Source organism: Ruditapes philippinarum, unplaced genomic scaffold (assembly GCF_026571515.1).
Source record: "Ruditapes philippinarum isolate M1 unplaced genomic scaffold, ASM2657151v2 ctg8827_1_1_1_1, whole genome shotgun sequence".
Lineage (NCBI taxonomy): Eukaryota > Metazoa > Mollusca > Bivalvia > Venerida > Veneridae > Ruditapes > Ruditapes philippinarum.
In genome coordinates, this window is record NW_026862524.1 from 1 (window position 1) to 27,687 (window position 27,687).

At 34.0% G+C, this 27,687-nt stretch overlaps 1 protein-coding gene across 1 annotated transcript in view; it reads left to right on the forward strand.

The window, feature by feature from the left end:
* Positions 1–5: 5 nt before the first annotated feature.
* Positions 6–27,687, forward strand: part of LOC132719363 (DNA-directed RNA polymerase I subunit RPA1-like) — a gene marked incomplete at its 5' end in the record, with an annotated part of 36,414 nt that continues 8,732 nt past the window's right edge. The window contains 23 exon segments of the mRNA XM_060703124.1: positions 6–35; positions 3,083–3,232; positions 4,433–4,573; positions 5,315–5,535; positions 5,985–6,120; positions 6,827–6,910; positions 7,902–8,040; positions 8,736–8,850; positions 9,569–9,677; positions 10,531–10,614; positions 11,182–11,340; positions 11,906–12,022; positions 12,808–13,019; positions 18,086–18,170; positions 18,923–19,123; positions 19,655–19,783; positions 20,255–20,416; positions 21,339–21,532; positions 21,706–21,826; positions 22,341–22,430; positions 23,118–23,342; positions 23,966–24,021; positions 25,834–25,995. Coding sequence (XP_060559107.1) covers positions 6–35; positions 3,083–3,232; positions 4,433–4,573; positions 5,315–5,535; positions 5,985–6,120; positions 6,827–6,910; positions 7,902–8,040; positions 8,736–8,850; positions 9,569–9,677; positions 10,531–10,614; positions 11,182–11,340; positions 11,906–12,022; positions 12,808–13,019; positions 18,086–18,170; positions 18,923–19,123; positions 19,655–19,783; positions 20,255–20,416; positions 21,339–21,532; positions 21,706–21,826; positions 22,341–22,430; positions 23,118–23,342; positions 23,966–24,021; positions 25,834–25,995 — 3,122 coding nt within the window.

Below are 27,687 nucleotides of genomic sequence, written 5' to 3' on the forward strand. Positions count from 1 at the left end.
AGGTTGTTCCAATCCCTGCTACAAAGTTTAGACCAGTGAGTAATTGTATACTTATTTATTCAAATACATGTACTTTGCTTGATCTATAAATACGTACCTATGTTTCAACAAGTAACTGCAAACTTGTCATTCAGAATAGTTTGTGTTGTTGGGTTTAGCATTAATAATATCTCAGTTAAATGTGGGCAGGTTTCCGAACGAATAATTGTAAATATTGTTTCATTACATGTGCTTTTTCTCCAAATCATTGCCAACCTTTAGGTGATGAGATGTATTGTTGTGTTGAGATGTATTGTTGTGTTGAGATGTATTGTTGTGTTGAGATGTGTTGTTGTGTTGAGATGTGTTGTTGTGTTGAGATGTATTTTTGTGTTGAGATGTATTGTTGTGTTGAGATGTGTTGTTGTGTTGAGATGTGTTGTTGTGTTGAGATGTGTTGTTGTGTTGAGATGTGTTGTTGTGTTGAGATGTTTGAGATGTGTTGTTGTGTTGAGATGTGTTGTTGTGTTGAGATGTGTTGTTGTGTTGAGATGTGTTGTTGTGTTGAGATGTATTGTTGTGTTGAGATGTGTTGTTGTGTTGGTTTATACAGAATTTATTATGTCTCCCCCACCTCGGGGGGAGACATATTGTTTTTGCCCTGTCCGTCCGTCCGTCAGTCCGTCCGTCCGTCAGTCCGTCAGTCCGTCCATTCTTCGTTTCCGGACGATAACTAGAGTTCCTTTTGACCTACAGCTCTCAAACTTCATAGGATGAATGGTCTTATTGAGCAGATGATCCCTATTGTTTTTGGGGTCAGTAGTTCAAAGGTCAAGGTCACAGTGACCGTTGGTCAATTTCTCGTTTCCGGATGATAACTAGAGTTCCTTTTGACCTACAGACCTCAAACTTCATAGGATGATTGGTCTTATTGAGCAGATGATCCCTATTGTTTTTGGGGTCAGTAGGTCAAAGGTCAAGGTCACAGTGACCGTTGGTCAATTTCTCATTTCCGGATGATAACTAGAGTTCCTTTTGACCTACAGCCCTCAAACTTCATAGGATGATTGGTCTTATAGAGCAGATGATCCCTATTGTTTTTGGGGTCAGTAGGTCAAAGGTCAAGGTCACAGTGACCGTTGGTCAATTTCTCATTTCCGGATGATAACTAGAGTTCCTTTTGACCTACAACCCTCAAACTGGGGGGAGACATATTGTTTTTGCCCTGTCCGTCCGTCAGTCCGTCCGTCCGTCAGTCCGTCCGTCCATTCTTCGTTTCCGGACGATAACTAGAGTTCCTTTTGACCTACAGCTCTCAAACTTCATAGGATGAATGGTCTTATTGAGCAGATGATCCCTATTGTTTTTGGGGTCAGTAGTTCAAAGGTCAAGGTCACAGTGACCGTTGGTCAATTTCTCGTTTCCGGATGATAACTAGAGTTCCTTTTGACCTACAGCCCTCAAACTTCATAGGATGATTGGTCTTATAGAGCTGATGATCCCTATTGTTTTTGGGGTCAGTAGGTCAAAGGTCAAGGTCACACTGACCGTTGGTCAATTTCTCGTTTCCGGATGATAACTAGAGTTCCTTTAGACCTACAGACCTCAAACTTCATAGCTTACCCTTGTCTTGGAAAATTCACCAACAGAAAACTGCATAGTTCTAGGAGACTTCAACATTGACCTCATTCAATATTTAGAACATCCATTGACCCACACTATGTTACGACATCGCTTTAAACAAATAATAAACAAGGCTACTACAGCACACAACACACTTATTGACCATATCTACCAGAGAGGCTTGATTGTGAAAACGAGTGGAGTCATCCCAACACACTACAGTTATCATGATTTGACATACATTGAAATTTGAGTTGTCTTTCAATAGTGTAAAAAATCTGACAATATGAACGTTTGTTTCAAGTATCATCAAAATCCTTCAAAGGGTTGAAGAGTTATGGAGCAGACACAATTTCCTTTAATTTCGTTTGTGAAACTATATATGATATGACATTCAAGTGTCAAGTAGACCTTGACCTTGGAACCAGCCATACGAAACATGTACTCTACACGTTCTCTGGATGTGGTGAATTTTTGTTTCAAGTATCTACCAGAGAGGCTTCATTGTGAAAACGAGTGGAGTCATCCCAACACACTACAGTTATCATGATTTTACATACATTGTAATTTGAGTTGTCTTTCAATAGTGTAAAAAAATCTGACAATATGAACGTTTGTTTCAAGTATCATCAAAATCCTTTAAAGGTTTGAAGAATTATGGAGCAGACACAATTTCATTTAATTTCATTTGTGAAACTATATATGATATGACCATCAAGTGCAATTTCGTTTGACGCCCGCCTGCCATACGCTGATTGAATAACCAGGATTTTCAAAATTGAATACCTGGTTAAAAACAAACAGTTTAGGAAGCATCTTCTCATACAACCTTAACAATAGAAATCATCCATAGACAGCCTTCATTGAAGTGACTACCGGGTATTTACATTATCTTATCTCCATTTCCATTCCTGTTTCCATTCACAGTTATTCTCAGCAGTGGGGGAGACATGCGCTTTTTTACAAAAGCATCCTCTAGTTTTAGTTCGATTGTGTAGGAAGCTATTAGCTTATAAACACACTTTCAAATCCGTTCCTGAAACCAACCAGTACTGAGCAATTAGTATAAAGTTTCTTGCTCATGGAAACAACGACTTGCCCCTGTCAGGGTTTGAACCCATGCGGCTAGTGATCATAAGATTACTAGTCCGAAGCGTTAACCACTCGGCCATGCCGCCACTGTTTGTTGTTGTGTTGAGATGTGTTGTTGTGTTGAGATTTATTGTTGTGTTGAGATTTATTGTTATGTTGAGATGTATTGTTATGTTGAGATGCATTGTTATGTTGAGATGCATTGTTGTGTTACATATCATTAGGGCAGAAGCTTTTGCTGAACCAAGGTTTTTGTACATATGAATGCAGTTTATTAGAAAGTTTTTGTTTGCTAACCATTTATTACTTTAGATATTTGGGACAGAGACTTTGTGCATTATATTATATTACACATACATTACAAATACATCTTGATTTTATCTTGCAGATTTCTATGATGAGTGGTAGAAAATACGAGCATCCGCAGACGTCCAACTTACTACGACTGTTAAAATGTAATTATATTGTGCAAGAGATACTGTGGGAAATGGAGAAAGCTTCGGCTAATACAAGCACAGAAGAGATTGTCAAATACTCGGTAAGTGATATGTTGATTTATACAAGTATAGAAAGTCCTTGATCAATGCTGGTAACACTCATAAGACAATATAAGTTACAACTTGCCAGTGTCTACAACAATGATGGTGACTGAAAATCTACTGAAAAGCAAAGTTAGGTAACCTAAATAAGTTTGGAATGACATCTATGGCATCTTTGTAGCAAAGCATTTCTGCCTGCAAGCATGGGATTCATTACTTTACAAAAAGTGGAGGTTGAGTGGGAGGGGGGGGGGGGGGGGGGGGGGGTGGCAGGAGTTTGTGTCTGAAAACACATTTACTTTAGCTCTTTACTCTCTCTTTTGGCATTGGTATATTTCTTTGACAAAGTAGGTTCATAGGCAGTTTAAAGTGGTCATCAGTCTTGACTATATTCTATCACTACTTGATTAATTTTTCTCCAGTATGAATCAAAGATTTTGTCATGTGAGTTATCTGCATGCATAATACATGTTAATATATTTGTAGTTATTCAGTATTTGTAATTCCAAACAATCTAAGGATTGCTGACCGCGTGGGTTCAAACCCTGTCAGAGGCAAGCCGTTGTTTCCTTGAGCAAGAAACTTTACATTCATTGCTTAGTACTGGTTGGTTCCAGGAACGGATTCAAGAGTGTTTCAATAAGCTAATAGCTTCCAACACAATCGAACTAAAATTAATTTGTATAAACCAATTCCAAATATGCTTTTTATTATTTTTAGCTCACCTGTCACTTTGTGACATCTTCTAGTAAGTGTCTACAAAAATTGTTCAAATAAAAGCCCTGGGGTCAAAACTGGCCCTGCCCCAGGGGTGTCATTGTTTTTAAATATATGTGTAAAGAAAAGACTTTAAAAAATTTCTTTTAAAAAATCCAACAAGCTAGACCTTAGATGTTTAGCATGAAACATCTTCTATTGGGTGTCTACCAAGTTTGTCCAAATAAAAGCCCTGGGGTTTAACTGGCCCCGCTCGGGGGGGCCTATATACAGGTGAGCGACTTCTGGGCCATCATGGCCCTCTTGTTTTGTTCAAATTACTGGTACTGATGTATGGTTCTTTATTTTCAGCATTGATGCATGATTATAACTATGTCAAGGTCCTAATTTTTGTTATCTATAGCTGTTACTTTTTCATTTAAATGTATGTTAAAAAAAACTTTGCAGTTTTTGTAAATGATCAATAATTAATCTTTTAACAGAGGGACGTCAACCAGATTCCAGGGAAAACATTGGTAGATAAACTGAGTAATGCCTTAACAAGGTTACAGTCTGCTGCTAATGCTGTAATTGACAGTGATCTTGATAAGCTATCTGATGATGTCAGGCCAGGTATCAAACAGGTAAATAAACCTTCCATATACTGGGATATTTTAATTAAAACATTTCATAATCCTCTAAACCTTTTGCCCGATTTTTATGCCCCCACTTAAGAGGGGGTCATATAGATTTGTCCTTGGCAGGGCAGCTGTCCCTACTGTAATGCTAGTTGTCTGTAGTCTGACAAAACCGTGGATTGTGGCACTATCCATATCCTATGAGAATATTTCTAGTTTAGAATGATTTAATCTCTGCCCACTTGTTGATAATATACTCCCCTTCTTATCTATTCCCCTGTGAAAGGTGTCCCTCTAACTGAGTCCTGAAATTTTGGCATAAATGGTAATCAATATATAAATAAGGTATGTACAAAACCATTTATAACATTGCAAGGATGAACATATGTTGATGATTTTTAAAAAGAATGAACAAAAAACTTTCTACTATGTACAGGAATTTATTTGTCTCTCACTAATATGGACTTTGTAGTCTGTTTCTTCTTGTTGAGAAATAGGTAAGTAATTACTGGTTAGTTATCCAGGAAAGTTAGTTAGGTGGACCAAAAATGCGTTAAATTTATATTACAACCAACAACACAAGCGAACAAAATTTGAAAGTGAGTTATGCAAGCAAATATTTTCTTCATTTAGTATATGAATAGGCATAGACAAGTTATATAAATCAAAGAAAATGTATTAATGTTAAAATGTTATTTAATTCTCATAATAAAAACTATTTACCATCTCATATGTTGTGGGTTATAGGTAATTGAAAAGAAGGAGGGGTTATTCAGGAAGAACATGATGGGTAAACGTGTCAATTACGCTGCAAGATCAGTTATCACCCCTGATCCAAATATAAACACAAACGAGATTGGAATACCTGAAGTATTTGCGAAGGTTTTGTCTTACCCTCAGCCGGTCACACCATGGAATGTTCATGAACTGAGACAGGCCGTAATAAATGGACCAGATGTCCATCCTGGGTTAGTAGGCAGAATTGTTTCACTTAAGTGTAATTTGTGTGCTTTCTTTCAGTTTTACATAGTTGAAAAGTGTTAAATAAAAATGTAAAAAAATAACCACCCTCAAAACAGTCATTGTTTCATAAGTGAGTTTATTATGGGAGTATTTTAATAGAACTGTAGTATTGGCATCACAAATTTTGTATTAGATTGGTCAGGTTTACATTTAACAGGTCAGTAACTGCCTATTAATATATGATTGATTTTATGGACAATTATATCATCATTAGTATGTTATTTAATGTTAAACTGAAATGTTGGTTGACACTGGTCAAGTTGGACATATTTCTTGTTAGAAAATAAAATGGCTAATTTCAAGAAAATGTTTTGTTATTTCAATGAAGTGTTTGTTTTACAGGGCTACCCATGTTATTTGTTTTACAGGGCTACCCATGTTATTTGTTTTACAGGGCTACCCATGTTATTGATGAGAGTGGTTGGGTCACTAGACTAGATGCTCGATTTCCTGATAAACGTGAGGCCTTAGCTAAACAGTTGCTTACACCAACAGTTACTAAAAATAAAACATTAAATGGTGTGAAAAAGGTGAGTATATATTATCAAGTTATACAGTTTTGTAAAAATACAAACAGCTACATTTAGTGAATAAAACTTAAAAGTTGTTTATTAGTAACCCTCATTTATATTTTGATGTCCAGATGACAAAAATCTGTTTAATGGGTCTAAATATTTTTGGACACCTTGTGGCGAAATTGAAAGTAAAATTTGTTAATGTAAGAAACTCCGCCTTTTTGTTCAATCGGAAACATTCCAATGTCAACACAGAAAGTCAACAAACAAAGCATCAAGTCAAACTCTGTTGAATTTGTGTAATAACATGCCTGGCTTTCAGTTTCGAAAAAAAAGATAAGTAGTTAAAGGGATTTAGTAAAGACATTTAACCGGCTGAATTTTTTTAATGGACTTGTCCAGCTTTCAGTTTGGAAACAGTCCATTATCAATTTTGGGGATGTCAAGAAGAAAATTTGAAATTGATCAGCCAACAATGTAGAGCCTGGTCAAACTGCACCTTATTTTATGCTGGCCTTGCTTTATACTTATGATATACATGTATGTAAAGTAATATAGATAGAAATAGAATCCCTAAAAAAGTCCAACATGGCAAAATTGAAAATGTTGTAGGCCTTGTTCAATTGATCCTGTTCATGGACAGTAATGGCACATTGATGTGTAACTTTAGACATATTTTGAAATCACTATAATATAGAAAGATTGTGTTTTATGTTTATAGGTACAGAGACATTTAAAGAATGGTGATGTGTTACTTATAAATAGACAGCCTACACTGCATAGACCTAGTATACAGGCTCATAAGGTATGTATTTTGTTTGTATGCTATTTACAAAAGAAATTGTTGGGCATGCATATCCGGTGGTTAAGGCATCCGCCTTCGGATCGGGAGGTCGAAGGTTCGAGCCCCACGGGGAGCGTTAATTGAAAGATGAATGTTTCTCGTGGGACTCGTTCCGAAATGGCCGCTTCGTGAGTCGCGAGGTAGTTAAAATGAATGGTTACCGATTTCTATCCGCCTGGCGCCTGGCATAGTGGTAGGAATCAGGAGGTACATGGTATGCAAGCAAAAGGTGTCTCATAAGTCAAAATGGCTGGCCCTTTCAGTAGGGGTGACACTATAATAAACAAGACCTTTACCTTTTTATTAGGAAGTATAACTCTGCCTGCTTGCAGCATTCAGGACCATGCATTCTGAAATATTACTCTAGTATCTTTTACTCAGAATTTTAGAAGTTAACAAATTATTTATGGAACAATGTAGACTCATGGGCCAGTATTGCCTATATGATTGATCAGCAAAGAAAGTTAAAGGCTTCCTTTAATAAAAATGCATTAATTTGTCATTGAATATAGAGAAATCCTTTCTTTTGACCAAAAAATGTGCAATATGTTTATGAAAGTGAACGGATGTTGTGAAACTAATGATTTAACTTTCTGAAAGCTGGTTAAATCAGGTACCCACATGGTGTATTTTTAAGTGTGTGAGTAAGTTATTGTTGGAAAATTTTAATTGGTGTCACTTACTTGACAAAATTAGATAAAAATAGTCCCAACTTTAATTAAACTGTTATTAAACAGGTATCTGGAGATTTATTTGCAATAGGTTAAGTGATCACCTGTAATATGGTCTTTATTGAACATGGTCTTTAGCTCTGGTTTGATGGTACTTCAAATTGTTAAAAAAATAACCCTTTATGGTCTAAGTTATGAAAATTAGAATATAGGGAGTGTTAATCAATATAAATACAGTCATGACTGGGTACAGGTCTCACATTTGTTGATGTATATTTCAGGCACGAGTATTAAAGGGAGAGAAGACATTACGACTTCACTATGCCAACTGTAAGGCATATAATGCTGATTTTGACGGAGACGAAATGAATGCACATTTTCCGCAGAATGAAATAGCTCGGTCAGAGGCTTATAATCTAGGTAATTGGTGTCTTTTTGTGTCAACAAATTATTCATAACTTAATGGAAACAGTGGAGAAAATTTTGAAAAGAAATTAAATGATTTGATTTAATGATGATTGATTAAATGATTAAAGCTTTTTAACAGTTTTAATCACAGTATAACTACATGTAGATAAATTGGATATCGGCCTTCGTGATCATATTTCTGCGCATTTGAACTTGAACCGTACATTCACAATAATGAATGCTCAAAATTAATTAAGCTCACTGTTAATGCCATGATTGAATCATACCAAAATTTAATGACATGCTTCCCAATTAAAGTAAAATACAGGTTTACCTTGTAAAACTTAGATTAGGATTTACAATCTATGTTACTGACTACCCTGGATTGATTTCATACCAAAGTTTAAGGAAACTGCGTATCAGGCTGTGTTGTTTTACTGAACATTTATTGTTATTGAGGTGATATTTCAAGTTTCCCATGTGACGTCTTAACTTTAGTTTTGTATATGACTGCATCACTCCAGAAATGCAGATTATTTTTGGTCATCACAATAGTTTTTTGCTATGCTTTGATCTCTAATTTCCTGTTATCACCTGTGCTGATTTTGCAACTAAGTAAAATAGTGGTTCTTTATACTGTGGATGATTAATTGCATGGATATTTTTTGTACTGCAACTGATATGCAAATTCTTAATTATATTTTCAGCTAGTACAGATTTTCAGTACCTTGTACCTAAGGATGGCACGCCCCTGGCAGGTCTCTTACAGGATCACATGGTGTCAGGTGTCTCCCTCACTATCAGAGGAAGGTTCTTCACAAAGTGAGTATTTTTAATAGCCCTTTTTAAATGATTCTCAGAATGTTCTTAGTAGTTAAGATACCTTTTATAGTACAGGTTTTAATGCCTCACCTTAGAAATACACAGAAAACTTTATGACAGTAACAATGATATGGACCAAAATTTATTTTAAGTATAGGTTAATCTGAAAGAAGGGTATATCTTATTTTGCTTAGAATATTGTTTAGAAATTATGTTTGTCTCACTGCTGTAGGTTTGAGCCGCGCAAGTGTCGTCAAATTCTGCATGTCAGAAAGCTATCCAGCTAGCTTATGTTATGTCGGTGGTCCTACTCAGGTGCCTGTTTGCGCCTGAAATAATGTAGGGTGTTCCTTCACCAGTTAAGCTAGAAAGTGGCCATATGACTTAAACTGTGTTGGTATGCTGTAACCAAAACCAAACCAAAAAAAAAAAAGAAGAAAATTTTGCTTTGTTTGATAAGACATATGTTTTTGAATTTATGTCATAGACATGACTCATGTTCTTCCTGGGCAATTTGTTGTAAGGCAATATCTCAAAGGCCGTTTTCCCCACCATAAATCTTAGTGGAGAATTGTGCTATTACTTACAGCAAATCAGGTCATTATTTGAACAGAAGTAAAGAACACTGATCAAGTTACTATCGTCTGCTGTATGTCTGAAATACTGTTGATTTTTAACATAAATTATTTACAGGATTATTACGTATTTTATTTTCCAGAGATGATTATTGTAGACTAGTCTATGGAGCTCTTATTGACAAAAATGGACCAGTCAAAATGTTACCACCTTCCATCATAAAACCAGTCAAATTATGGTCAGGGAAACAGGTATGGTGTATATATATTTTTTATATAAAACTCTTGAAAGGAAAGGAACTCCACTAGGGTCCGAAAGCCTAAAAACAAAAATAATTTCTATTAGATCCTCTGGGGCACTGAAAACAGACAGATATGCAAAAGATAATTACAAATATACTCAGATTCTGTTAGGACCTTAGATTATTTCATGTTAGAAAGTTCCTCATATAGCATACAGAAGTTTGTTGTTTCTACTAAGGTGCCCACCAGTGTTAAAAGTAATAAAACTGGGGTACCTAAATTCTTCCTATACCAATAAATCGGGAATGACACTGTATGCCCTTTACAGTGTTAATGTGATTTAAAATCCAAACAAAAACAAAGTAAAATGTGAATTCGGTAAGCCTTATTTTAAAACAATACTCTAACACAATAGCAGTTAAGTAAGTCGGATGGTTATTGTTTGTTTTTCAACATTAGTTGTTCATTTGATGTAAAATCATAGTCATACTTGAGAGTTTATATTACTTTATTTTGAGTATCGCTCAAGCGGGTGCTAGGGGACATGAAGGATTTTGCACTTTTTCATTAGCCCCCATGTACAGGCTCAATTAAAAAAAGTCTGCAATTTAAATGTTATTTAGTTGAAATTAATGCTTCTGAGGAATCACCTTTTTCCAGATTTTTAAAAGTTTTTGTCAGATTTATTGGGCTTTGTTCTTTTCAATGTATGTTTGTTAAACATACAGGTATTTTTCATGAAAAAAAATGTTAAAAAGGAAGAATAACCATGTCACTAATGACATGTTTTTTTTTAACCTTCAGATATCTTTATTCTTTAAGCTGTCATAAATACATGATTTCTTATTGTCTATCATTGTAGGTATTATCTACAGTGGTTCTCAATGTTATACCAGATGGTAAGCCTGCTTTATCACTTGATGGAAGAGCTAAAGTTCCTGAGAAGGTAACATAATTCACATTTACATTTATACAGCAACATTGACTAAATATTTGATGTTCACGCACGGACCAATCTAACATTGTTTTAAGATGTGTTATACCAAGATTTAACAGACAAAAAACAGAATTTAGTAGACATTAGATTGTATGAACAAAGTGTAGTCTGTTTTAAAGCAGATTTAAGGAAAAAAAAACAAAAAAAACATAGTTAATATCAGTAACTTTGTTGTGGATAATGATCTTGTGAATTTAGATTTAATACATGTAAAACATTTTGTTATAAAAATATAAACCCTTTTATACTGTTTAACTGAACTGTTGCCTTGCTGAATTTATGTGATAAACCTTCTCTTCTTGGAAGCTGTCTTGTTAGTGTAAGAGATTTCAGTTTTAAACTAATCTTGAATATAGCAGCCATCAGTACAGAGTCTGGTCAGATTGTGAGGATGGGCATTCTGGCCTGGCTCTATACTGGTGGCATAGACCTGGCATTGTTACTGCTGTCACTCTACAGGTAATACAAAACTTGTATTGCAGGTTCCTAATAAGAGTTTAAAATTGTTTATTTCAGAGTTGGATAAAGGTTCAGAAGTCTGATTTTGATGATCCGTTGAAATATATGAGAGAGAGTGAGGATGTAATTATAAGACAAGGGGAATTACTCTGTGGAGTTCTTGATAAAGGGCATTATGGTCCATCAAACTTTGGACTGATCCATTGTTGTTATGAGGTATATATATACAAGAGTCTTGCTGATTCTTTATATTTAGTTGATTAATCCTGTACCACCTAAACTTTCATGATGGATTTGCCCTGTTTTGAATATAGATACAATCCATTTTGAATTTTAGGGGATTTTGTAAATGAAATACAAGGGAAGGATTTGTAATAAACAAAAGTAAATTTTACGTTTAATCTCAAAAGAAAACAAGCCGAATAAACTATTTTGGTATTGCTTTTGCATAGAATTTTGGTCAGATTTTTTTTTTTGAACCTCACAAAGTTAACTGACAGGAATGTAGAGTGGAATTTGACTAAAATTTGTTTGTTTGGTTTGAAGTCACACTCGCACTGTATGCCTTAGTAGAACCACCACCGCTCCCTTAAGGTAGTTGGATAGCTTCCAAACGTAAAAGAATTCAGAGTCCATAGCAGGAATTGAACCTGCAGCTGTGAAGTCAACAACTTGTACTGTTATTCAATGGATTCCCTTGAAATTTTCTTAACTTGCATTTTACTGGCATATTTCTAACATTGGAAGCAGTTATATGATAGATATATTCATTATTTAACAGTTATACAGTGGTGCCGTAGCGGGACAGATGTTGACATGTTTTGGAAGATTGTTCATGAACTTTCTCCAGTGGCGAGGGTTTACATTGGGTGTTGAGGATATCCTAGTTACTAAACAGGTAATACTGTACACTTAATACAGGAAAAAACTGATGATTTCTAACTTAATGTACTAAACACAGAATGATATCCTACAAAACATGATAAACTGTCACACTTAACAGATGATATTTTTCCATGCCCACTTACCTAAACAGGGAAAGCATCATATTAGTGATCCCTGGGTTGCTGGTTCGATCATAGGGCAAGGCAAAAAATCTTGGACTTTGACTTTAATCATCAGACTAATGGTAATTTGGCTATCATTTGGCTCTCCCCACTTATAAAGAAAAATCATATTTGGTTAGTAGTCTGTCACTTGTGGAGATATTGGTAATTACCGGTTAGTTATCCAGGTTAGCTGGTTAGATGGATTGCCTATATGACAAAAAAGAAAGGACAAGAATTTTGTGTTAAAAAGGATAAAAACCAGAAAAAAATATACTGCTAGAGGTGTCTAACTGAAGCATTTCACCCTCACTGCTGTTTGTTAAGAATTTACTTAATGAATAAGTGTTAAACATTGGAAGCCATGTATGTGTGTACAGTAAGAGGGCTGGAAAATATAACATCAGCTCTGTTTGGTTGAAATAATGAAGCATATCTCTTCTTTAAGCATTAAAAGCAGGTCATGGTACTTTTAAAAAATAATTTGAAATTGTAAAAAGGTTCTTGCTTACATAGTTTATATTTTAATTGCTTTTTGTCTGTGTTACTGTAGATACATGTATAGCATTAGACTCTTGTAGATTTTAAATTTTGTATGTCATAATATGACATGTAATTTTTATGTTATCTGCATCAGGGAGACAAGAAGAGGAGGAGATTAATCAAGAAGTCTCCAGCCTGTGGTGAAGTTTCGGCCAAGAAGGCGTTAGAGCTTGACCAGGAATGTGGGGAGGCGGAACTACTGAGTGCATTAAAGAATGCCCACTTTAACAGGGAGGAGAGACAGATGAGAGAGTTAGATCAGAATATGAGGAGTCAGACTAATACTATACAGAATGATATTGTCAAGTTAGTAAAAAGTGTCCCTAGATTGTTTAACCCTAAGAATTCTAGTAGTGATTATAACTTCAATTTCAAAATATGTACTGACTTAATAGTGAACAGTTCAGACCATGGTCAGACGGTACAAAATGTGCTTGCTGTTCTTGGTCTGCACTGGTGGCATGGGTATATTCAGTTGCTGTAAGCTAACTAAGTGCTAAGCTTGCCAATTTAAACTTGTTTTTAAAGCAGCATGCCTCCAGATTCATGCTAATTTTCAAGAAAATTTTGAAAATGTATTTTAAAGTAAAATAGTGTGATAGACAGGACTAATTTTAAGAAAATATGAATGCTAGAGGCATTTTATAGTACAAGTAATATCTAGAGTGTTTTAACCTAATACGGGTATGCTGAAGACGATGAGGGTGGATACCAAGAAAATAAAATTGACCTTGACCTTCAAAAGGTCAATTAAAAATGGCCGCTTAAAAATACTAAAATAGGTCATTCAAACTATGATACAATTTGATGCAATTAATTATTCTTCTCAAAATCAAATGATTATTCAATATTCTCTAAGTTTATACAATTATTAAGTTAATTGATTATAAATTTCTAGTAATATATACGGTTAACACGTAAAAATCACCCCAAAACAAGGTCATAAAGGTCATATATATTTTTATTTCGCAAAGCATGATTATTATTATCATGTAAGGTAAAACTACATTTCGTTATTAAACTAATATCATATTTAAGAATCTACTGAATGAATTTGATACTGAAGATTTTAAAGAACTTCACTATACAATGCAATTAAGCTCTCAATATGGTTTCATATGTATATTTCACATCACACTCCTGAATTGACTCAATTGAGTGCCCATTCGTTATATGTACACATGCCAGTATTTGTCACAGTCTGAAGCATTGGCTAGGATAAGTCGTTTAGTCTTTCAATATGTTGTTTTCTGATTTTTGTTTACTGCTCAAGAATGTGACAAAGGCTGTGTCGGTCTTACAAAAAAAAATAAACGATTAGAGGGCAGATTGAAATAAATTTAATTATTAGCATTTCCAAAAACGCTAGAAATCGCCGTTCAGCCAGATTTTCGAAAAAACAAATCGTGAAAAAACCTCATTCCTGAACAAAAGAGCTAGTGTTTGTTCTCTTAAGAGAAATATTCCATAAATTGTTTACCCAGTAAAAGCCCACACACTGGATTAAAGGTTTGCATATTAAGAAAGTAGTTTAATTCTATATAAAGCTAACACAACAAAAAGATGGCGGATGGCGTGCACAGTAGGGGTCTCTTCTTGAGTTTTTTGTCTTTCAATTTGTTATCATGTGGCATTAGATAATGCATTTTAAATTGCTTATGGCAGGTGTTATTCATGGAGAAATGGTTGAATCTTGTTAATTGTATATGTCGCCATCTAGGAACAGCAACAATAACAAAACATCTAGGTAATGTAAACCAGTGACTTTAAGAAAATTAGGGTTGACTGGGTTGGAGATTCCATAGGAGACATTCTTTTTGATTTTAGGGTTTTTATCGATTCCACTGCAAAACAATAAGGTTATGAGCGTATCATGCCATGATCTCATTTGACTTTGAACCTAGGTTGGCCAAGGCTATCCGGTAATTTGGCAAACGCAACTGTAACGCTTTCATTTTCAAATCCCACAAGAATCAGCTGAAATGCAATTGAGAACCTGGTGAATATTTAAAGTTTTTGGCAAACAGGTTGTATGCTTGAGCTGAGAAAGTTGTTAGCATTTATTAGCGTGGCTTGTTTTAAAACAAGTCTATTAGGACAAGTGAACTATTACGGGTGGCTTAAAATTAACATTAGTGATCCCAACACTATCCATGAAGCCAACTCATCGGTCTGTAAATACCAACAGGACTATTTGTCCATATTTTTGGGGGGTAAATGCAGAAAATGTATGGTGGTTAGGGAGTAGTGGTGGAGTAGTGGTGGTAAGAAGTGATAAGCAATCATACGGTCATACCAGTCTTCTGATAACTCTTCTACAACTTTTATATGGGAAGCTCGCTCTCAGATTAAATAATGTTGCCGTTGATGCTGAGTGTCTCGGGGACTTACGTTTAGTGATAGTGGTGGTTATTGTAGCTATAGGAATGTCCGAGTGAGTAATGGTGGGGGAAGAGTAGTTAAAGAGTGGCTCAGCCTCTGACCATTTAGTAATGTTTTGAGTCAGGATAACTGCAAGAAAAGCGGTGCCTGAATTATATAAGTATACCTAGCTATTTTGTGTTTTATTAACAAATTTGGAAAATATTTGGATAACAAAACTTATGCAAATATGAAATATTTAGATGAGTATTCAAATACTTTTGTTTGAAATAAAATGAATGTATCACATAAGTGTGATAATACAAAGCAAATTTTTTTCATTTGAATTTGGTACGTATGTACATACAATCTCATGTAGCAGTATTTATGTGTTGATAAGTTACAATTAGGAAACACTTGGGCAATTTTAGCCTGGATGTGCATGTTGTAGTTTATCTGTTTGGTTGACGTCACAGTCGAAGACTTTGTCATAACCTACTTTGTGTCTGCTTCAAGTACAAGTTACTGTTATTAAAAAAAAGAAAGCCACAACGTTTGCATACCAAAATGGCTTTTTTTAAAGTTAATTATTCATAAATTGCGTGGTATAGGGTTTCTTGTGAAGAGAATAAAACGAGCATTTAGCAGAATTTGAAGTCATAACTATGACATCTCATTCGATGACAAAGTCAGAGGGCGATAAATGTTGCTGCCAACGAAAAAACTTTTTCTTAGTCTGCCCAAGGGTTTTTGATTCAATATGAGTTTTATAATATGCATTATTAATTAACTGTGCAATATTGGGTGTATTAGCACTTCAAATTCAGAGCTGATACATTTAGACCATGACATTATGGATAGAAAACTCAGGCATTATGAAAAATAAAACACATCCAGTACGAGAAAAGTCGGCCGTTATAAGATTCAGACATTCTGTCAGATTGACTGTTTGACATAGTCATAATGAAGCTCACGCTAAACATTTAAAGAATCCAATGCCATTTCGTTATTCATAATAATTAAAGGTTTCGTAATTGTACTTGTTATTGGTTGAGTTTGATTAATAAGTTTGAATCATTTGGTTTTATAACAATGTCATTATTCAAACAGACTCCAATTATTGGCATCATATATAGTAACACAGCTTTTCCCTAATATGATTGCTTATGGGTCAATAAATTAAATTTGTAAGTCGCTGGATAAGGCATTTTAACTGGGATCAAAATATAATCCTCTAGATGCTCATGCAGTTCAGCTAGTAGATATGTAGATGTGTATTTAGATGATGCATTAGTCTCAAGACGAAGCCTCAATCACTGACATCTGACTTGGAAACCAGTGCATGCATGGGCGGATACGGTTGTTTGACAGTAATAAGAAACCCTTCAGTGAAGCAAAATTAAATCTAAGCTGTTATTTTAAATTTCTAATGACAATACATTGTATTAATCATCCTTCTTAATATTGCCTGAATTTCAATATCGCAATGAATGAATTGCATTGGGCAGCTCTGAGGAGTAAGAGTAAACTTTTAAGAAATTTCTCAGGTGGTTAGTCAAGATTAAAAACCTTGTTGAAAGAAATACTGGCATATAGTGCTGTGCAAATATAAGTAGAAATCTAAGTAGCCACTCTTTATGCTTGTATAATGTGCCAGATAGAATACTTGAAAGCTCTATATTTAGCAGATAGGGCAGGGAAGAGTGTAGTGTTCCCTGCGTAAACCCTAAATATAGTGATGGTTCAAGGGAGTAGAGACTTTCTAAAATTTGTATCTCTTACATTCTAGTCTCTTATGCTTAAATGCCTTAAATCACTTCTATATTACTACTACATTGGCCTATAGAAAAATGTCAGCCATCTTGGATTTTTCGGTCATATTAGATTGCTTTTTTTAAATTTTGTTTTGGTGTCTAATTTGTTTTTACCTAAACATGCTTTGTGACAAATTTCAGGCTTTTCCTTTCTTTAAAAGTTTTATTTGATATAGCGTCCATTTATGATAAAGGAATTCGGCGGTTCCTATACTGGCCTTAAGAAAATGTCCGCCATCTTGGACTTTTTTCGGCCATATTGGATTGGCTTTTTTAAATTTTGTTTTGGTTTCTAATTTGTTTTTACCTAAACATGCTTTGTGACAAATTTCAGGCTTTTCGTTTCTTTAAAAGTTTTATTTGATATATCATCCATTTATGATAAAGAAATTTGGCGACCATTTTAGTGGTCACATTAAATGGCAATTTCAAAGGTCAAGATCAAGTTTTTCAGTTTGGTATCCACCTTTATCAGATTCAGCATACCTTAAATAGGTAAAATACACCAAGATACCACTTGTACTACAAAATGCCTCTAGTATCTTATAGAGGGCCAAATTCTCAAAATCAGTCCTGTCTATGAAGTGAACTAAGAAAGTAATTTGCGTATTGCTAAAGGCACTTACAATCCACATAAATTACCAAAAATAGGTCAAAATACACAATAATAGCCCTTATTCTGTAAATCACACAGTAAAAATAGCCCTAATTATGTTAATCACGCAGTAGGAATATTGTGATAAATACAGCAAAATCTGTCATTATTAATCGCACAAAACAAACAAACTTGAATCTTGAATCTTTTTACTTATCTTAAAATCTGAGAACATTTTTCTCAAGTTTGATTGTCTTGAAATATTTTGGCTCATCCATCTGAAGGCCTGCAGCTTTAAAATGTTAGTGGAAATGTTAGTCAGGGGAGACTACAAAATTAGCAGGATAAGTTGTTTGATAAGTTTTTGAATGTTGCCCTATCTTTTTGAAATTTATACATCAGATGATACTTTTAGCTGCTTAACCTTAGGTCTGTTATATTGCAATCCCTTGAAATACCAATGAGCCATTCCAAAACATAGACTGGGAAAGTCTATTATACTTGTTTTGTGGTGAAAAGGGTTAGCATAATAAGACAAGAAGTAGGTTTAAACAAAAGCAGAGATGTAAGGAATGTCGAATAAAGTTATTGTTATTTTCCAGTGCTTGTATGCCAAATGGTTTAGAGAAGTTGTTTCCAGATAATAACCTACAGTTGATGGTACAGTCAGGAGCCAAAGGTTCTATGGTAAATACATTTAAAAGTTTTGTCATTAAGTTTTATGTGAATGTAAGTTTGTGTTCAGTATCTTCATGCGTTTTCATGATGCCCATTCATTCTGCTGAAGAAATTTGTTAAACATTGATTCATGTTTGTTTTAAATAAACAAGGCTATATGTGATACCTCTCCAACAGAATGAAATATTATCACATGACATTACTTGTTTTCATGTTTCTTATATTTGGCATGATTATTATCAAGTGTCATTAAATCATGTAAAGTTCTTTGAAATATATCACATCACATAGAGGGTCCTTGGTGGCTGAGTGGTTAAGACCACTGACTTTTAACCATTTTCTCCTCATTCTTATTGATTCGAATCCCAGTATGCACTTTGGATTCTTTCTGTTGAGGAAGCTGTGCCTGAAATAACGCGAAAAGTGTTACTTGAGGTCCTTATCCTCCACTTAAAATAATAATCAAAACAAAATCAAAATATTTCATGGAAATTATCAATTTCAATCAACATGTAATAAAAAATTAAGCTTGCAGTTGTCTCAATTCATATAGAAATATATTGAAATGGTCTTAGGAAAGTTATAAAATATAAAGACTTGTTGCATAATATAATGACAACTTATCTACGTTCATAAATATGGAATGAATAATACTTTCTTTGGATCTTGTTTTTACATTCAAGAAATGCTAACCTTCCTGTGAGATATAATTGATTATATTCATTCAATGAGTTGACATTTGATATCCTCTATAATTTTAGGTGAACTGTATGCAGATCTCGTGCTTGCTAGGTCAGATAGAGTTGGAGGGTAAACGACCACCTCTCATGTTGAGTGGTAAAACATTACCATCATTTCTGTCATACGATGTCACTCCGCGTGCTGGGGGATTCGTTACGGGAAGATTTTTGACTGGTATTCGGCAACAGGAATATTTCTTCCATTGTATGGCTGGACGCGAGGTATGATTTATTGCAGAAATGTTTTGATAATATTTAAAGTGTGAAAAAGGTGCTAAGTAGTAGTTATGTGTATGATTTAGCATCTGTTTGGCAAGGCTTTGTGATTAAGGTCTTAAAACGTATTTATTTGCCACACTGTTGTGCTTGAAGAATTTAAAACATACATACATTTAAACTGATGTTTGGACAAAAAATAACATAAGCTTTAGATTATTATTGAATTTGGATCAATATTACCATACATGTCATGGTAAATGACATTAAGAACTTGTTTATTATGAGCCATGTCACGACAAAACCAACATAGTGCGTTTGCAACCAGCATGGATCCAGACCAGTCTGCGCATCCGCGCAGTTTAATCAGGATCCATGCTGTTCGCTTACCAACCCTTTTACAAGTACAGAATATGATAGCGAACAGCATGGATCCTGATCAGACTGCGGGGATGCGCAGGCTGGTCTGGATCCATGCTGGTCTCAAACCCATTATGTTGGTTTTGTCATGACGCGGCTTATTTATATATTTGACAGGGTTTAGTGGACACAGCTGTGAAGACAAGTCGTAGTGGTTATCTACAGAGATGTTTAATCAAACATTTAGAGGGTATCAAGGTGAACTATGACCTTACAGTACGGGACTCTGACAGTAGTGTTGTACAGGTACCTGCATTATATCAGTTTTATATCAATTATACCTAATTTATATAAGTTATATCTAATTTATATAAGTTATATCTAATTTATATTAATATAAGTTATATCTATTTATATGATTTTATTTAATTCCATATCCAAAAAGCAAATTTAAGCATACAATATCATTGAATAGTTTTGTCTTGATTCATTAGTGTGTGATAAATGCACAGAGGGGCACCTGACTTCTTCCTTCACCATTACAGCTTGAAAGTTGCCATATGACCCTTAACAGTGTGACTTAAAATCCAGCTTAACAAACAATCATGAAAGAACATGTATTAGAAGCATTCATTATCACTACTTAGAATTTTGATGCATAGTAATTGACCATGTGGCCTGCAAGGTGTATCCCACTATTTCTTCTTTGTATATAAAAGAATTCTCACAAATTATTTTAGAAATTAATATACTTCTTATGTATTATTTCTATTACAGTTTAAGTATGGTGAAGACAGTTTAGATGTATCCAAAGTCGGTTTCCTGATTCCTAAACAATTTCCTTTCTTACTCTCAAATAAACATATCCTCAAGAAAAAACAGAAGAAAATGCCTCATGATGAAGCTGTGGAACATGACATTAGTAAGCTGGAGGAAAAGGTAGGTGATATATAAACTGTAACAATTTCTTTGATATCTAGTCTTTGTTTTGGTAGCACAAAATTTGTATTTAGTTTACTTAACAGGTTTTGGCGAGTCTGTGGCTGACTGGTTAATGGAAGTTGTGGGTTGGAATCCGGTCAAGGACAATGGATTCTTTCATGTGTCATCAAGTTATCTAGCTGGCTTATGAAAGATCGGTGGTTCAACTTTTGAACCAAATGTTCACATGATAATTTGAACATATGATCACATGAAAGTTTGAGCAAATGATCACATAATAGTTTGAACCCATTGATCATAATATTACGATAGTTTGAATCAATTAACATATGATAGTAAAAACCAATGATCACATGGTAGATAGAAGGAATGATCTTATGTAAGTTAGAAGGAATGATCACATGTAAGTTAGAAGGAATGATCACATGTAAGTTAGAAGGAATGATCACATGTAAGTTAGAAGGAATGATCACATGTAAGTTAGAAGGAATGAACAAATGATAGTTTGAAAGAATGATCACATGATAAATTGAACGAATTATCACATGTTAGATTGAAAGAATAATCACAGAATAGTTTGAACCCAATGATCACATGATAATTTTAACCCAATGATCACATACCGGTTATAGTTTGATGAAATTACCACATGACTTAGATCTTCAGATGTAGACACATTCATTATAAACCCACCATGTTAAATATCTGCAATGGACTTGTCCATTTTTCAGTCAACACTTTTCCATCATTTTTATGAAAAAGATTCAAAATATGTGCCAGCTGGTCTGGGTCTGCACTGGTTGCATGGGTAGAATCTGTTGCAGACAGAAGGCTAGGGTTAATTTATGACTTATGTATGTGAATTATGGAAACTAATAATTTACTTTGAATGTTTATCTTTTGATTTTCCTTCATGCAGATTCGTAAGTGGCAGAAAAAGAATAAACACCATGTTCATGGTCATGTGAGGAGGTCAGGATTTCTGCAGTTCTGTGAAGATGTTGGAAATGACCTTGACCTTACTGAGGTCATTGACAGTGTTCCTGGAAGGTCAGAAAAAGATTGGCATCTGGCTATGATGTGGAAAGACTTGAGTGATAAACAAAAGAGAAAGTATGTCTGCTTTTAGATTTATACAAATATTCTTTAAGTGTATGAAAATATTTGACTGATAAATTTGGAAATTGTTGGGCTTACTTACAAGAAATTGTTTATTACTTAATTATTTTGTAAAATGGGCTTGTTCTTTTTTTGTCCAGTAATCATGATGTTTTTGTCCATTACAGATATGAGAAGAAGAGTTTACGCTGTCCGGACCCAGTACTTTCCAAGTTTTTACCATACTATCCAAATGCATTACCGGAGAAGCTTGGAAATATTATCAGAAACTTTGCAAAGACAACTACTGTAAGTTTAAACCATAACCTACTGAATTTATATAATGAACTTGTCCTGCATTGAATTTGAAACAGTCCATTTGAAATTTAAGGGATTTTATTAACAAAATTTTAGCAAATATTGAGCTACCAACAGTATAGAGCATTACCAGAATGCATCGTCTATTGATGCACAGGCTTGCCTTGCATTATACTTGTGGCAAAGGCTCATCACAAGCAGTTCCAGTAGGTTCAGGGTTAATTTATATGAATTTTCTTCTTTATGTCAAAGAGTTGTAAAGTTAAGAAATATGAATGCAGTGTATTTTACTCTTGTTGAAATGAATACAGATCTATCAAGTAGGAATTTTTTGTTTCTTTGCACAATGATTTTTATAGTTGAAAAGTGAAATTACCAAATACTTGTAGGTTTTCTGCATGCTGTTTTTATTCAAAATTTGGCTTTTGATTTGTTCTGAAATTTTTATTAACAGTATCTTACACTTTTATTATACATACTATATGATATATGACTTGTATTTCAGAATGAGAGTCAGTTCCTAAAGTTGATGAACATGAAGCTACAACAGTCTGTTATAGATCCAGGGGAAGCTGTTGGTCTGTTGTGTGCTCAGGTACTTTTTAAGCTTCAACTATCGTAGATTTTTGTTTCAGTTGAATGAATTGTTTAATTGAATAATTGAAGAAAGATCTTGAACTCTGTTTGCAATTTTTATGATAGAAGTCATGTGTCCTTATTATATATTTGATATATGGTATTTTTCCTGATGTTTCTGATAACTTAATATCACAAACATGGCATTTTTGGTGGGTGGGAGTGTGAGGGTTGTAAAATGAAATTTAAAAAAAAGTAGGCCAGTTTTCTTACGCACTTGATAAGAATTATTATCCTTGCTAAATAAAAACTCTTTTTTAATGAATGATAGTGCGTCACTGTAAGAGCATATAATATACAACAAAAATACTACAAACATTTTTTTTCAAACTGCAGCAAAAATGTTGTTCAAACAATGATGCATACAAACAAAAAACCCAGAAGTGAATAACAGGTAGCATCGTGAAACTACTATGACCAAACAAAAACAAGATATGGCCATCCAATAAGAATGATTGTTAAAGATAGGACTAGAAGAAAATATTTACAAATACAGAACTGAGAAGCTGTCATCAATAATTAACTAGTTTAAAATAATCCACTTTGGAGAAAACTCCTTTTGAAGGAAAATACCAAGATTCATGTGAAAGAATTTGCCTCAATATTATGCATATACATGTATATGATATCATCTCAATTATTTCAGTCTATTGGTGAACCCTCCACTCAGATGACCTTGAACACCTTTCACTTTGCTGGTCGAGGTGAAATGAACGTGACCCTCGGTATCCCTCGGTTACGTGAAATCCTCATGGTAGGAAGTAAGACTATAAAGACACCAGCATTAGATTTACCTGTGTTACCGGGGAATGATAACATGGCTAAAGTTAAACAGCTACAGAGGAGGCTTACTAAAGTTAATCTTGATGAGGTATATATGAGAGGCTTTGACACTTTCTGAGGAAACATTATTCATTTATATTCCTGCATATCAGATTCATTTGCTTTCCTGCATATTAGACTGTAATTGGTGTTTCCATATATGTTTTATACATGCTGGAAATATTATTTGTCAAGGGGGTGCCAGATAAGTCCAAAATGACCTCATTTTAGAGTATTTAGAGAATGAACTGCTTCCTATTAGGATGATGTCATTTTGCAGTTATGAATTAAGTTACGCTACTATATAAAAATAGTATTGAAGTTTTGGCAGTAATTTTCATGACAAATTAACCTGTTGAGGTAAAATTTACAAAATATGGTAGAATATGCAAGAAAAAATAGGTATTTATGTACATGTCAAATTTGATTAAATCTCTAATTTGCCGTATATAATAAAAAAGGATAATTTTAATTTGCTGTAGCTTTTGGCCTTCTTCAATGGCATTTATTATACATATATAAATTCAGACAAAACAAGGGAAGTGACATAACATCATTTAGAGACATCCAACTCAATAAGCTAAAATGCCGAAAAACTAAGGCCAGTTCAAATTAGTGTTTTTAATACAAATTACATGTCAAATTATATATAGATAACATTTATATTCATAGGTTATACAAAGCATTCAGGTGTGTGAATGGTTGGCCATAAAAGGAAGAATTAGATAGTAAGTTAAAACTACTGATAGTATTTGTAAATTTTATTTTTGTTTCATACATTTCTTGAAGAACAGAGAAAGTAAAACCCTTTTACTTTCACATTTAAGTTTCTTTCTGTAATTCAGTTTCCTTTTCAATTTTATTTTCCTCATTAGTAAATTTCTTGTTAGCTAGTCTATTAAAAGAATAGGGAGACCTATTGTACTCGGTCTGTGGTCAAGGTCACACTTCAGTTAAGTTTTTGCATGCAAGTTGGTATCTCCAAAACTACCAAAGGGAATGGGTTGGAACTTCAAACACTTAGGAGATCCCTGCCAAAGCGCTATAAATAAGTTGGATTTTGACAGAATTATGGCTGTTTAAACATAGAAAATTTTACATTATCTAGACTGTTGTTTTACTATCAAGAACTGGGTAGTTTTGAATTCAAAGCATGATGTTCTTTTGACACTTCTTGTTGTTTGTTGAACTTAAATCTGATATTAAGTTTTATGAAAACTAATGTTAAATTTGTTGCAGTTATGGTAAAGTTGTAAAAGTTTCCAGATTTACTTGCCCTTTTTATGCCCCCACAATGTGGGAAATATAGCGTTGCACTTGTCCGTCAGTCCGTCCGTCCGTCCGTACGTCCCGAAATCTTGTGAACGCAACTCCTCTTAAACCGGATGGCAGATTTTGCTTAAACTTACAGGGATGAACAACCTTAATGTGTAGATGGTAGTAAAGGAAGGAATTTTCGCTGCGACCAAATTTAACAGAATTATGGCCCTTTGTGGATTTTTTCACTAGATACTATGTAGAAATTTTGTGAACGCAACTCCTCTTAAACCTGTTGGCAGATTTTGCTTAAACTTACAGGGATGAACAATCTTAATGTGTGGATGGTAGTAAAGGAAGGAATTTTTGTTGCGACCAAATTTAACAGAATTATGGCCCTTTGTTGATTTTTTCACTATATACTCTGTAGAAATTTTGTGAACGCAACTCCTCTTAAACCGGATGGCAGATTTTGCTTAAACTTACAGGGATGAACAACCTTAAGGTGTAGATGGTAGTAAAGGAAGGAATTTTTGCTGCGACCAAATTTTACAGAATTATGGCCCTTTGATGATTTTTTCACTATATACTATGTAGAAATTTTGTGAATGCAACTCTTCTTAAACCGGATGGCAGATTTTGCTTAAACTTCCAGGGATGAACAACCTTAATGTGTATATGGCAGTAAAGGAAGGAATTTTTGCTGCAACCAAATTTAACAGAATTATGGCCCTTTGTTGATTTTTTCATTATATACTTTGTAGAAATTTTGTGAACGTAACTCCTCTTAAACCGGATGGCAGATTTTGCTTAAACTTCCAGGGATTTACAACCTTAATGTGAAGATGGTAGTAAAGGAAGGAATTTTTGCTGCGACCAAATTTAACAGAATTATGGCCCTTTGTTGATTTTTAGTTTTCAACTTGTGGCACATGTAGTCCAAAAAATATTTGACCTAGAGCCATAAGATTGACAGAACAGTGGCGTGTGGGGGCATCCGTGTCCTATGGACACATTTCTAGTTTGCTGTTGGTTTAAATCCTGCCAGATACTTTTAATAGTTGGACAGAGGTTCTAATCAAGGGCTGCCCATTATTGTTCCAGACTTATTGTTTAAAGGAGCTTCTTTGTAGTGGGGTTACAGTTTCTTCAAGTTTAAAAAAGAAAACTCTTGCATTAAATCTTTATATAGTGTGGGTGACAAAAGCAAATTTACCTATCATTTTCATGTGTTTATGCCATTTCCACAAAAGAATAAAGGTAATTTATTTTTTTCCTTTCAGTCAACGAAGAAGAGTGTTTAGAATACGTTTAAATTTTCTACCGAGAGAGTGTTACAAAGAACGATTTATTGTTGTTCCAAATAAGATATTAAAGTTTGTGGAGAAAACATACATTAAAAAAGTGGTACAACTGATAAGAGCTAAAATCAATGCTCAGAATAAGTAAGTAGATTGGTGACTTTATATATGAACGATTTTCAAGTTTACCATGCTGGTACTGAAAGTGATTGTTAGTTGCCATCAGTATAGATCCAGGCCACCTGCAATGTAGTACGGTCTGACCAGGCTCTATTCTGTTGGTAGCTTAATTTTTGTATTTTGTTATTAAAATCCTTAAAATTATTATATAGAGGATATTTGTTTGTTTTGCATGTAAGATTGAAATATAATTTCACTGAGTGAACACCAGATGCAATATTTTCACGAGTGGCGTAGCCACGAGTGAAAATATAATAGCTGGTGTTCACGAATGAAATATATTTCAATCTTATATGTAAAACAAATAAATTTTCTTTTTATTTCATGCTTTTTAAGTGTTTTTAGTATTTTTTTCTGATTTTGCCGCGTAAAGTCGTGCATTCTCCTTCGTGACGTCATCACATCATGACGTCACATCATCAATTTTGAAATATAGTTCTGTTAAATTTCTCTAATTTTGCTTCATTTCTAACATGATGTATGGTGACATCGACTTTCTTTTCCTAAAGAAGCAAAATTTACGTTTGACGGCACTTATTTCAGTCTGTAATTCCATTCAGTTAAATTTTCTTTTCATCCACATTCAGATATAGTCCGGCTACAGTGAAAATTATATTTTACAAATTTCACTAGTGGTTTATCAGAATATAATCATCTGATATATTACAATAAAACACTGGAAAGCATGAAATAATAGAATCCCTTAAGCTTTGAATGGACTGTTCCGAATTTAAGGTAGTCTTACTGTAACGTTTTCCTGCCAAAAAATTTCTAACATCGGCCAATATCATAGCAAATCTGTACTTGAATTGTCGGAATGTTATTTTTTTCCAAATTTTGAGCATTTATTATTTACAATCACTCATCCTTTATCCCTATGTACTAAATTCCAATTATTAATGGATAAAAATTATTGAATACCGACGATAGTGAAAAATAACATTCCGGAAAATGACCGATTTATTACGATATTGGCCAATGTTAGAACTTTTTGGCAGGAAAGCATTGCAGTAAGACTACCATATTGTTGGACAAATTCATTGCAAACATTTGGCAGATAATTGGTAAACGGAACTGTTCAATATTCAGCATATTTATGCAGTCGGACTGGAGATTAAAGTGTTTATAACTCAATAATATTGTATGTGTTTAGATATAGAAATACATCATGCAATGGGTAGTTAAGAATTTAAAACATGTTCAATGCACGAATTTGGCATGGTAAAAGTGTTTAATGATCATAAATAGCTCATAGTAATGTTATTTTTATGGCATGTACAAGTGTTCAGACTATTTATTGCATTCTTAAAGTGTTTAACCATAGATGACAAGTTATTTAAAAATAACAAACTTTCGTGTGGACAGATACATTTAAATGGCTTCTTTTTATATGTTTGCTAACAAAATAATGAGAATTTTTTTCTTTTGCAAGCTATCTAGGTAGCTAAGTAAATGGAACACCAGTCGTTTTGAGATGCTTGTGTTTGACTGAAATAAATCTGAAAAGAATATTAAAGCACACATGGTATTCCTCCATTCATAATTATAAGAACTTGGGCTTTGCCTCTGTTACAAAAAAGGTCACTGTTACAAAATAAGTCTTATTTAGATGCAGGAAATTACTTTCACCTTACCCATAGTTGTGCCTTATTAAAC